Source organism: Spinacia oleracea, chromosome 4 (genome assembly GCF_020520425.1).
Source record: "Spinacia oleracea cultivar Varoflay chromosome 4, BTI_SOV_V1, whole genome shotgun sequence".
Taxonomy (NCBI): domain Eukaryota; kingdom Viridiplantae; phylum Streptophyta; class Magnoliopsida; order Caryophyllales; family Amaranthaceae; genus Spinacia; species Spinacia oleracea.
Window position 1 is genome coordinate 124,994,252 of NC_079490.1, and position 12,526 is coordinate 125,006,777.

Consider the following 12,526-nt stretch of genomic DNA (forward strand, 5'->3'; position numbering starts at 1 on the left):
AATAAAGATCATTGGCACAACAAGTCAGCAACAACATCAAGCAGCAGTAGGTTAATTAGCAGCAGATCAGCATCAACTCAACACCATCTTCCAGCATGCAAGCTTCCAAACCATCTTACATTACATGGCATTAAAGTAATCTTCATCTCCCTATAAAATAAATGATTAAGGTATGAATATACACTTCTTTAAATGTTACCATCACGTACATAGTTAAATATTTAATGAACTTACCGAGTCATCAAGATCAAGCACATCGCTTCCATACCCACCACTTGTTTCACATTCCATAGGGTCATCGTCTTCTAAAATTGTAGCACAAGATTGAGCATTGTCGAATGAAGTACCTATTTAAAGTAGAAAATATATCAAATGAAAAATAAACTACGAGTATACAAATAAAATATAAGTAGTAGTGTTATGTTACCTGAATAATCTCCGATTATCCAATTTTGCAGGCACATTAAAGCTTCCACGGTGTTTTGAGCAAGTCTAGAACGAGAAGGGCTAACAACTCTACCTCCCATACTAAATGCACTTTCGGATGCAACTGTGGATGCCGGAATTGCTAGTATACCTTAGCAATTCTTTGCAATGTTGGATACTTGAGCTCAATGTTCCAATACTTGAGAATATCAAAATTGCCATTCTCCGGCAAGGCATCTTCCTCTAAGTAATGGTCTAACTCAGACTTTACATTCACCTTTCTCTTTTTGGTTTTCTTCACTCTACTCCACTTATCACCACCACCATCATCACCAACACTATTACTATCTAAACAAGATGCAGAACGTTTTCCAAGCACACTACTTTCAGATGGAGTGGACGAATATGCTTCATTTGAGAAAACTTTATCTTGATATTCATATAAGAGTTCATATAAAGTGTTTTTGACCCTCTCAATTTCCATATCAGAATCAATACCATAAATCTCACTGAAATAAAATTCCACACATTCCAACTTGTTCCTAGGATCCAAAATGGTAGCAATAGCTAAAACCTCATTGATGGTGCTCCAATACTTATCAAACTTTTCAATCATTTTTTTTGCCATGTCCCTGATAACTAGGGTTTCACATTGCAACCATGAAGTAAGAGCAAGTTTGATTTCACACACTTGGCGAAAGAATAAATTAGAAGTTGGATACTTTCTACCAGAAAACAACTCAGTCAATTTGTGAAACCTTTTCAACTTTTCACACACTAGGGCTGTAAATTCCCAATCTTGTTGGGTTGGAAGTGTGAATTTCAAACGAGGGCTTTGACGCTTAATACTTGCAAACACATCTTTATATGGTAACACAGTTTGAAGCATTAGAAAAGTTGAGTTCCATCTAGTTTTACAATCAAGAACAAGCTTTCTAACTTCTTCACTTTTCATAGACTTCACTTTATTTTCAAAAGTTTCAATTCTTTTAGGAGTTACAACCCAAAAAGCCACACAATCACGAACCCTCTCAATACCTCCACCAATCACATCCAATCCATCTTGCACAACTAAATTAAGAATATGCGCACTACATCTCATATGCAAAAATCTGCCCTTCAAAATCAATGATTCTTCACTAAACCTTGGTTTTAAAATATCCAACATAGCATCATTCGTAGTGCAATTATCAACAACCACAGATGAAATCTTTTCAGCAATATTGTACATATTAAGTGAATCCAATAAAACTTGAGCAAGTACGTCCTTTGTGTGTGGACAAGGAACATAAGTAAACCTATATTTCAATAAAGGACAAAAAAAAAATCACAAACCAGTAATAGAACAAGTAAATAAGCAACAAACTAAAATCTGGACAGCAAGGTTTTAGCACCAAAAGTATCAAAAACATTCACCCAAACATGTACAAAAACTATTATAAGAAAGAATATAGTCATGTAAGAATTATTACCTCAAAGTTTTGTTGCGTAGTACCCAAAATTGGTCAATATAATGGGCAGTCACAACCATATAACCTTTCTTTTGATTCGAAGCAGTCCACATGTCTGTGGTGATGGCAATTTTTGACTCATTATTCTCCAACACCTTTTTCAAGCAATTTTTCTCACTTACGAACATCTTCAAGATATCTGATCTCAAAGTAGGACGAGATATGATCTTGAAGCTAGGATTCAAGCTACTCACGAATCTTCTAAAACCAAAATGTTCCACTATGGCCAATGGATACTCGTGAACAATCACCATATTAGCTAGCTCCTTCCTTGACACTTCTTGGCTAAAGTTTGTATTCTCCACACTACATGTCCCATCACTCCTCCGATTAACGCTCAATAATTTTTAGCGAATATCAACTTTCTGGTTTTTCTTAGTGCACCTTTTGGTTAAGTGATCATTAAGGTTAGAAGTCCCATTGGTGGTGTTAGCCGACATCAATTTGTTACAGTGAATGCACTTCGCCTTGAACTGATCATTTACCGTAATCCTTTCAAAATGATTCCACACAGGTGATGTAAGTTTTCTTCCTTTGCGAGAAGATGTAAGTTCACTTGGTTCTGGTTGTACCTCAGGTTCATTAGCTTCACCAAGACGAGAAGACGATTGTTGGCGAGAGCTATTGGACTGTGAATGATATAATGGCGGGCGGGGAGGAGGTGGTGGCATACTGTTGGGAACGGGACTAGGAGATACAGTAGAAGGAGTCGAGCGAGGTAATGAAGACTCATATCCAGAATCATTACCATCCATCATTGTATACTATTATATGTTCCTACATAATTAAAAAAATCAACAAAACAATAAGAGAATATTAATAAGGAAATGTCATTTATTAAAAGAGATTAAGAATTTGTGTGAACTTGTTAACTAACTATACATTCAGTAAGATCAGATAGTTTGTTCTGCAGCTCCTCTGTAGTATTTAACATGTAAATAGAAAAACTCTATTTAACTTTTTCTAGAACCAACAATAAAATAAGGCAACAACTAAAACCCCAAATGAATTGAATTCCTGGTTAAATGCGACGAACCAAATGAATGAGTCCGACAACACATCCAAAATATTTCTCAACTTTAGACTACAAATCAAACTGATGCCACAAATTAAATGAACAATAGTTGCATCAGCAATCCCATATGCTTAAAAGGTAATTAGGAATTAATAGTAAGTAGTATTATAGTGACCAGTAAGAATTAGTAACTAAAAGGTTGAGTTTCTTTTATTTAAAACTCCAAAGATATACCTAACCAAAACAATACAGATTAATAGATTATAGGCCTTCGTTTAATTAGGTCGCCTAAATTCAAATTAGAAAAGTGAAATCAATCAAGTAACTCATTAGTTAGACACTAAGAGAATTGACGATGAAATGCGATAATCTATTTGCATAATGAAACCACAGAGGCTGACAAAGTGACAAGCTCCATAACATATTAACTTTAGATTGAAAAATAATAAGGTAGAATAAGAAGGAGAAATACCTGAAAGTGGAGACAAAACTCATGTAAGAAGAGAAGATGGAGCCATGGAGGAGAGTTTTGAGATCCGCCGCTTGAGTAGTTTGAAAATAGGAGGAGAGAGATAGGTAATAGTATTCTGAGACGATGAGCGTGACTGCGTGAGACTCTAAGAGGCGCCTTAATGTATTCTAGGGTTTGGCTTTGGAAAATATGCAATTTTATTTAAAACAGATTTTTTTTATACGCATATATATATTAGCGGGTGATGGATCGGGTGCTAAAAGGGTGATGGGTCGGGTGATGGACCAAAATTTTTCACCCGAATCCGACCCGGATCCGTCACCCGGTTCACCCGTCACCCGCCTTTCATCCATTTATTGCGGGTTTTCATCCATTTATTTAAAGCGGGTGATCGGGTTATCGGGTGATCCACTGGATATTTCCATCCCTAGGCATGAGTGGTTAAGGGCCTCTTGCTCCTTAACCAAGGTCTCGGGTTCGAGCCTTCGGAATGGAAAAAATCTCAACTGGGAGGGATGCTGCCCATCGAGGTACCCATGCAAACTCCCGGCGGAGATTAGTCCACTCGCCTAAGGCGGTGGGAACTCCTCGTAGTAGAACCAAAAAAAATAAATTAAAGGGTTCTCAGAACAAAGGTTTCTCATCCCATATTGGCTTGTGTCCGGATTGGACATAAGTGGGGACTCTATTGTCTTTTCACATAGAAAATGGGAGAGGTCCACTTGAATGTTACGGACTTCGTTATGTATTGCTGGCCAAAATTTTCAATTCTTGAAAAGTTTTTTTTTTTTTGGTGAAAACGTGGGGGAGGCCCCGACAGGAAATGAAATTAAGCAATTAAACGGGGTGTTGTAACACCTATAAAGTCCTCCCTGAGGAGGTTAGCTATCTCTGCTATAGGACTATGGTACATCATTAATCTATCAGTTTGTTCCACTCCAATGTTCGCCAACTTGTCTGCGACCTTATTTCCCTCTCTGTAGCAGTGGATGATTCGAGTTTCCCAAGTGTCTTGGGCAAGTAGTCAACGAAAGTGATTGATGATATGGCAGCATTCTCCTCCATTGAATTCCATGTTCTTCAAAACATGTACACAAGCTTCATTATCCATTTGAATTTCCAGCTTAGTAATTCCCATTTCCTTTGCCATGTCAATTCCCAGTGAGACAGCCATTAGCTCCGCTCTAAACGTCGTACATATTCCAAAGTTTGCAGAGAAAGCACGCTGAAATGTACCACTGCAGTCTCGAATAACTCCCCCACCTCCAGCTCAGCCTGGGGTCCCTTTAGAGGCACCATCAGTATTAAGCACTAACCAATGCAGTTGGGGTGCCTTCCACTGTATGAAGACTTGGCGACGGGCTCTTCTGCTATCTGTGACTCTGCCATCTCTAGAGGAGTTCATAGCAGCCCACACTTCCTCCACTTTTGTTCTTAAGAAAGTTCCTGTGTCAATTGGCATCTCCTTACCACGGCCAAAGATAGAGCAGTTCCGCCACTTCCATATCCACCATAGGGTCGTGGCAAAGCAAGTAGGCCACTTGTTTGAGTATATCAGACCATCTGCTCTTATGTTTTTGCATACCCAGTCAGTGAGGGTCCCTGTAAAGAAGGAGGGGTAATTGGCACTTCCTCCTACGCTTTGCCATATGTGCCTTGAAGTGGGGCAGTCACGAAGTAGGTGAAGAAGAGTTTCTTCATTGTGGTTGCATCTTTGGCAGCATGGGTCCTCAGTTAATCTTCTCTTGAGTCTGTTTGCATTGCACAACAACTTATCATGAAGGGCAAGCCAGAGGAAGATTTTGACTCGTTGTTGTACAGGTGCTTTCCAAGCCAATTCCCATTTTGGATCTTTAGCTGAATCTTCTTCGTTTCGAATGAGGGTGAGGGCATGCTTGATCGAGAAGCGACCAGAAGTAGAACCACGCCAGTACAACAAGTCACCAATGTTGGGGTCCTCGACTACCGTATGTGCTGCTATCTTTTTTAATGCCTCCGCTGGCAATAAGTTGGCAAATAAATCCCATTTCCAGCCACTACCAACTTCCCACATTTCTTGTACAATAGCACCTTCCACCTCACTTGGGATGTCTTGAGTAGCTAACTCACGAAGGGGAGTGTCAGTGGCCCAACTATGCTCCCAAAATAGGGTCTGCAGTCCATTCCCTACTGTTGTGGACGCTCCTTTCTTGATCCATTGCGCATTATCCGTGATGCCCCTCCATACATTGGACATGTTCGTTGTAGGGGTGAACATATCAATGTCGCAGCGCCCTCGATAATATTTGTGTCTGAGAACTCTGGACCATAATGCATTGGGCTCAGTGAGTGTTCTCCAACCTAGCTTGGTGAGAAAGGCTGAGTTGGCCTGTCTTGCCGAGCGCAAACCAATTCCCCCTTGACCACGAGGTTCTAGCAGCTTATCCCACGAGATGAGATGAATTTTCCTAGTATCACCATCTTCACCCCAAATAAACTTTCTTGCTCTTCTATCAATATCATCGCATAATGTTCGAGGCAATTTTGCAGTTTGCATCGAGTAGTAACCCATGGAAGCAATGGTTGATTTGGTGAGAGTTATGCGTCCTGCTAAATATAGATATTTGGTCTTCCATCCCGACAGTTTTCTGTCTATCTTTTCACACAAATGCTTGAATGTGTCCCTTGTTACTCGGCTAGTCAGTGTCGGCATGCCGAGGTATAGTCCCAAGTCATCAGTCATCTCCATTGATAGAGTATCATATATGGATTCTCTTGTAGAGGTAGGCACATTTTTTGAAAAGTAGACACGGGATTTTTGAAGACTTACTTTCTGACCCGATGCCAAACAAAAACGATGAAGGCAGCTGCTCAATATGCTAGCCTGTTCGGTTGTGGCCTCTGCAAACAACATTATATCATCTGCGAAAAATAAGTTTGAAAGGAGAGGTCCACCTCTACTAGCATATATAGGTTTCCAGTGCCCTTGTATCACTGCTTCCTCGATTATTTGGTTGAGTCTTTCCATGCATAACACAAAGAGGTAGGGTGATAGTGGATCACCCTGCCGGATTCCTCGTGAAGGTGTGAACGGATCGGTTTGTTCACCATTCCATAGTAGGCGCATTGAGGGGGAAGTAACACATTGCATAATGACCTCGATCATGAGTTTCGGAAAGTTCATCTCGTTAAGAGTATCAAGGATAAAGTCCCACTTGAGTCTATCATATGCCTTTTCGAAGTCTATCTTAATTGCCATGTATCCTTTGAGACCTTGTTTCCTTTTCATGGTGTGGATAACTTCTTTCACGATTACAATATTATCCGTGATTTGGCGTCCCGGGAAAAAGCTCGTTTGAGTATTTGAGGTGATTAGAGGCAGCACCGGCTTAATTTGATTTACTATGGCCTTAGTAATTATTTTGTAGGTGACATTGCATAAGCCAATCGGCCGGAATTGGGATGGGAGTTCGGGTTTGTCCAGCTTTGGGATGAGAACCAGGAAAGTCTCGTTAAGAGAAGGGGGCAAGCCCTTTCCTTGTAAAACAGATAACACCATTGCATACACACTAGGAGCAACCACATCCCAGTTTTTCTGATAAAATAGATCTTGGAATCCATCCGGTCCGGGAGCTTTGAGGGAACCCATGTTTAGGATAACTTGGTCTATCTCACTCTTCGTATACTGGCGGTTCAACCTTCTCCAGTCTTCATCAGAGAATTATGTGCAAATCCCAGTGGGTATCTCCACCTCTTCTGTCACTCCATCATCTGTAAAGAGGTCAGCAAAATATTTCACTACAATTTCTTTGACCCGGGTTGCATCATGTACCCATTGATTAGCATTATCTTTAATTGCAGTGATTTTGTTTCGCCACCGTCTGATTACCGTACTTAACTGGAAGAAAGTGGTGTTGCGGTCACCATCATTAATCCAATCAACCCGTGCCTTTTGATACCAGAGAATTTCCTCTTGCTGCAGTACTGTATCTAACTCCCGTCTAAGTTTATTTTCAAGTTTCATAAGACTCGAGTTTCTACCCTTGAGTGTTGATTGTATGCCAGAGATACGGGCCATTAGAGTCTTTTTTTGGTGAAAGATATTATGGAAGACATCTTTGTTCCATTGCTGAAGGTCACGAGAAATATCTTTGAGGTGTGGGACAAGGGGGGCCGCATTGTTCCACTTTTCCTGGATGAATTCTTTGAATCTCTCGTGGGTTAGCCAAGCAGCCTAGAATCTGAAAGGTCGGTTCAAAGCTGACAGGGGAGCAAAACCATTGGATGAAATCAACAAAGGGCAATGGTCTGATTGAAGTGCAGGTAAGTGCTTTACTCCACCTGAATCGAATCGTAGTCCCCATTCTGTGTTGCAGAGCGCTCTATCTAATCTTGCACTCTGCCTGGTGGTGACTGAGTTTCCTCTAGCCCAAGTGTGGGAAGGACCAGAAAACTCGATTTCTAGTAGCTGATTGTTTTCTATCCAGTGGTTGAAGCGTCTGCTACGCCTCGAGGTCTCAGAACAACTTGAACTTCTCTCCCACCCAAACCGTGTCTCGTTGAAATCTCTTGCTAGGAGCCATGGTTTATCATTAGATTGGGCGAAGTTTTCTAGTTCACGCCAAAGATCTTGTCGTCGTGTTGGGTCTGGGCTCGCATAGATAGCCGACAAGTACCATGGTTCTTCTCCAATTCGTGTGATCTCCATGGTTATGAATTGGTTGTGTTGCACTATAGGATCAACAGTGACTAAGTTCTTTTTCCAGTATACCCATATTCCCCCACTGAATCCCTGGGCATCAACTCGGGTGTTTCCATCATAGCCTGTTGCAGTTGCAATGTGTAAGGCTTGCTCACCTCCCATGTGAGTCTCAACTAGTGCATAGACCATAGGTTTGTGGGTACGGATGAGTTCTTTCAATACAGACACGAACTCACGACTCCCGGCTCCTTGAGCGTTCCACACCATGCACGTTATGGGTGGTAACGAAGAATTCATAATATGTGTATTATTCATAAGCCCAATGGCTTGAGGGAACATAGCAGTGAAAGCATTAGACAGGTGCCTTAGGGCTTGCTTGATTTCATTGGGTAACTTCAGCGTTACTACCAACTCCGGCTTCTCTTGGTTCGGTGCTAACCATGAGTGTATCTCCACTTCCATCTTGTGGGTCAGGTGGTCGGCTATGCCCATATATGGGTTGGTCATCGGGTAGTTCGCACATATGATCTTTTCGGGTGGGATGGAGAGGAAGATCGGTCTCGGGTGAAGGTGAGACATGAGTGAATTCCGGTGAGGCTAGGGGCGTGGTGATTGGATTTTGAATGGCTTCGAGGTGCTTGGTGGTTGGTGCTTCTTTGGTGGCTGTGAAGATGGTCAAGGTATTTTCCTTTCCTTGGGCTTCTGCAGGAATAATTATAGGAGAGGATTGATTTCCTTGCCTATTAGTCAGATTTGCTAAAGGAGTTTTGGTAGTACTAGTCTGTTGTTTCCTTTTTGCTTGCCACTGGGATTTATTTACGAAACTTTGTTCTTGGCTAGCATGTTGACTTGACGATTTCCCTACATTAAAGGGATTCTGTTTCCCAAAGATAAGGGTGTTTTGAGAAGATTTACCCAAATCTACCGTATCAAAATTATTTGATATGGAATCAATTCCCTGATTATTCTCCCCTAAAATAGCAAATCTTGATCCCCCTGAATTATCGCCTTGGACTTGTTTTTGGTGAGTTTGACCTGGATTGTTTTGCTGTTGACCACTTCTGTTCGCCGCCGGGTGCTTTTCCGGCCTAGGGGTTCTTTTGCGAGGTGGTGGTTTTTTTTACCAGCATCCAGGTACCAAAATCACATTGTGTTTCCTTGGGTAGTTGGGGTTCTTTGGCCACTGGGTGTCCCCCTTGTTCTACTTCAGTTTGAATGTGATCAAGACTTTTATTATTTTGGCATTCTTCCTCTTTGTGTCCAATTTTCCCACAATGAAAGCATATCATGCGTAGTCCTTCGTATTGGATTTTCCAAATTCTTCCCCTCAACCAAAACTTTGAAAGTAAGGGTTTTTGGAGATCGAGTTCTACACTGATTCGAATAAATTGGCCACGGTCTGCATTGGCAGTGTTATGATCAATTCTGATAACTTTGCCTATCTTCCCACCAATTTTATTTAGAAACTCCTTGTCAAAATATTCCACCGAGAGGTTTGGAATTCTTACCCAGGTAGTGAGATATCTCATTGGTTCATTGTCCGGAATGAAATTCGAAACCCATTTTCTGATTGTGAGATAGTTGTCATCGAGCATCCATGGGCCCTGCATCAGAACATGATTATAGTCTGCTAATGCCGAAAACCGAGCAATGAAGTAGTCATGCCCTACGTCTGTCAAAATGAGGCCACCCTTGAGATCCCATTTTTTTTTCAATCTCTTCATTAGGGACATGTATCCAATCTTACTGTCAAACATTTTGATGATAAGTGCAAACTTCCATGGCTTCCTTAGGCGTTGTTTTTCCTCTTTTGTTAAAAGTATAGTTGGGCATTTGGGGTCATCTTCTATTCCCTCTGGTGCCATGTCGTCATCAGACAGGACATCATCTTCCTCTTCAGTATTGTGGTTTAATAGGTTTTGTTGCAATTGATCTGCCACAATAAGGTCTCTGAAGGATAGATGGGGATTAATTCGTGGTATAGGTTGCCTCTGTGTACTTTCGAGATGTGGATTTCCTAATAAGGATGGAGTTCTGATCTCTGGTGGATGTTGGTCAGTGGGAAAGATCAGGTGATTGATCTTGCGTTTGTGTTTTTTGGTGGATCGGTGAATGAGGTCTCTCTCCTCAATTGATTTTTCTGATTCGAGAGCATTTTCTTTCGTGAGCATTTTTCCAGTACTTGGAATTGATAGTTATTTATTCCCTATAGAAGTAAATAAATCTGAATGGGTGTATAATAAGGGCTCTTGATACCATGTGAATATAATGATACGGCTTTGAATTTGAAAAGTTTGATATTTAATACTCACATTGAATTCTGTCTCCTTACTCTCTCTCCTCCTTCGTCGCAGTGCAGCTCATTCTCTCTCCTTCTTCGCGGCGAAAGTTCCTTCCTCCTCATTTGTTTCTGCAAGAAAAAATTCTGACCACCTCCATTTTAAAGAAGCTAGCTTTCTAGGTGAGTTCGCGTATATTTCGTGACGTTCTTGCACGTCTACGTTGAAGCGGCCAAGGAAGCGGATTTTTCTACCATAAGAAGTGAAACCCTAAACCCTAATTTAAATATTTTATGAATTTAGTTATTTTGGAGGCTTTATACTTGTCATCTTTAGTTTTATACTTAATTTCTTTAATGTTAAGAATTTCCCAGAAAAAGGATTTACAATTAAACTTGTTTTTCAGTTAGGTATTGGGTGTAATTGGTGCATGTTCTTGTTAGTTGATTAATATTGATGCATGCTGGTTAAGTTCCTAAATTAGTACGTTGATGGTGGAATTTTGAGTATTTAAATAGCCGGTTGTTTTCGAGCTGGGTGTTGGATGACGAAATTGGTTTATTTGTTGTGCTGGAATTATGGAATTATATAAGAAGTAGTGTTGATATGGAGAATGGTACTTAAAATATTGGTTTAGTTTCAAAAAGTACAAAAATTAATTATTGATCCTGAAATGGTATTAACTTTTAGTGTAGTATGGTATTCAAAATTAATTTGGGAATGGTTAATTTGTACCAAATTTGGTGGTTATTCCTGGGATATGTGTAGGTTTGTATGTGTGGGTGTTTGTATGCGTGTAGTTGAAAATGGAAGTAATTGTGATGTGTAGTATTTGAATTTTGTGAATTGGTTGTGTTAGTTTAGATATTCATTGATGAAATGACGATTAGTTGTAGTCCGAAAGTTTATAATTTTCTAGGAAAAGGGTAACGTAATTATACTCCAAAGGAAAAAAAGATTGAGGAAAACGTTACGACAAAAGGAAAGGGGATTACCATGTCTACACGGGGTGGATTACAGACGGTAATTAATACAAAAATGCTAAAAATGAAATTCCAATATAATTTTTGATATTTTTAAAATAAATGTTGTTGTGTTGTGGGTGTAGAGAACGACGACAAGTGGGTTAAAGCCACTAGAAGGTTCTTCTAGTGGAAAGAAGAGAAAAGTGTACGATGTTGCTGAGAGTAGTGGAGGGGAGCATGAGCAACGTACAGAGAATAATGATGAGGAGGACGTTAGTATTCATAACGTAAACAATACTAGACCGAAGGTTTGTTGAATTGTTAACTTCCTATTTAATCATGGATATCTAATTTTTGAATGAATGTACATTACTTAGATTGAATGTATATTGACTGTTGTACATTACTTTGAATGAATGTCAATTTTTTTGCATCTTAGGTGAGTAAAGGTGCTGAGGTGAAGAAAGCAGAGACGGTTGTGTCTACAAGGCAGAGGAAATGCAAAGCTATGGTATATGGAGTAATGCATAGTTTTATATTTGATGTAAATTTTGTAATAGTTCTTTGTTTTATATTGCAAGTTAACTTGACACTTGTTATCCCAATTTATGCAGCCATTGTTGGAGCACGATAGGCTGGAGGTGTTTTCAAAGTTGTTGTCATTGTTGGATGAAAGTCGAAGGGAAGTTGTGAAAAAAATGGGGTTTGGAGCCCTCCTACGCCTGAAATTGCGTAAACTGTCCCCAGAATTTGCTTATTGGTTAATGACAAGGGTAGATGGTGCTAATGGGGTATTTTATGGTGGGGGCGATATGGAATTCACCCTAGATCCCATCCAATTAACTGTGTGTAGGGGCTGCCTATGGGTAAAGAACCTGTACATCGCTTAATGGAAACCTAGATACGCGTCATAGAGAGATAGCAGACCATATTGTTGAGATGTATAGGGACAGTGGTGGAGTTTCAGTTCAAAAATCTTGGGAATTTGCAGTTGGGATGAATGATGGACAAGGTAAGCATGTGGGTAATGTTTTCCCAATCGTAACAAAAGAGCAGGAAGAGTTTGAATTCAGAACTGCATTTCTGATTGTTATATTGGAGTTGGTGTTGTGCCCCAGTACGGACGGGTTTACCTTGGCAGGGAGGTTTTTGAAGGAAATATTTCCTTCACCCTAGG

General features: G+C 40.3%; 2 protein-coding genes across 2 annotated transcripts; both read right to left on the reverse strand.

Moving 5' to 3' along the window:
* Positions 1-2,284: 2,284 nt before the first annotated feature.
* Positions 2,285-4,598, reverse strand: LOC130471857 (uncharacterized). Its single transcript, XM_056842188.1, has 2 exons — positions 4,518-4,598; positions 2,285-2,701 (listed from the first exon to the last, which is right to left on the reverse strand). The coding sequence occupies exons 1-2, from the start codon at positions 4,596-4,598 to the stop codon at positions 2,285-2,287; spliced, it is 498 nt and encodes a 165-aa protein (XP_056698166.1).
* A 3,039-nt stretch (positions 4,599-7,637) lies between these two features.
* On the reverse strand, positions 7,638-8,372 carry LOC110800389 (uncharacterized). Its single transcript, XM_022005694.2, has one exon. It carries the CDS (start codon positions 8,370-8,372, stop codon positions 7,638-7,640), a length of 735 nt encoding a protein of 244 aa, XP_021861386.2.
* Between the last annotated feature and the right edge of the window lie 4,154 nt (positions 8,373-12,526).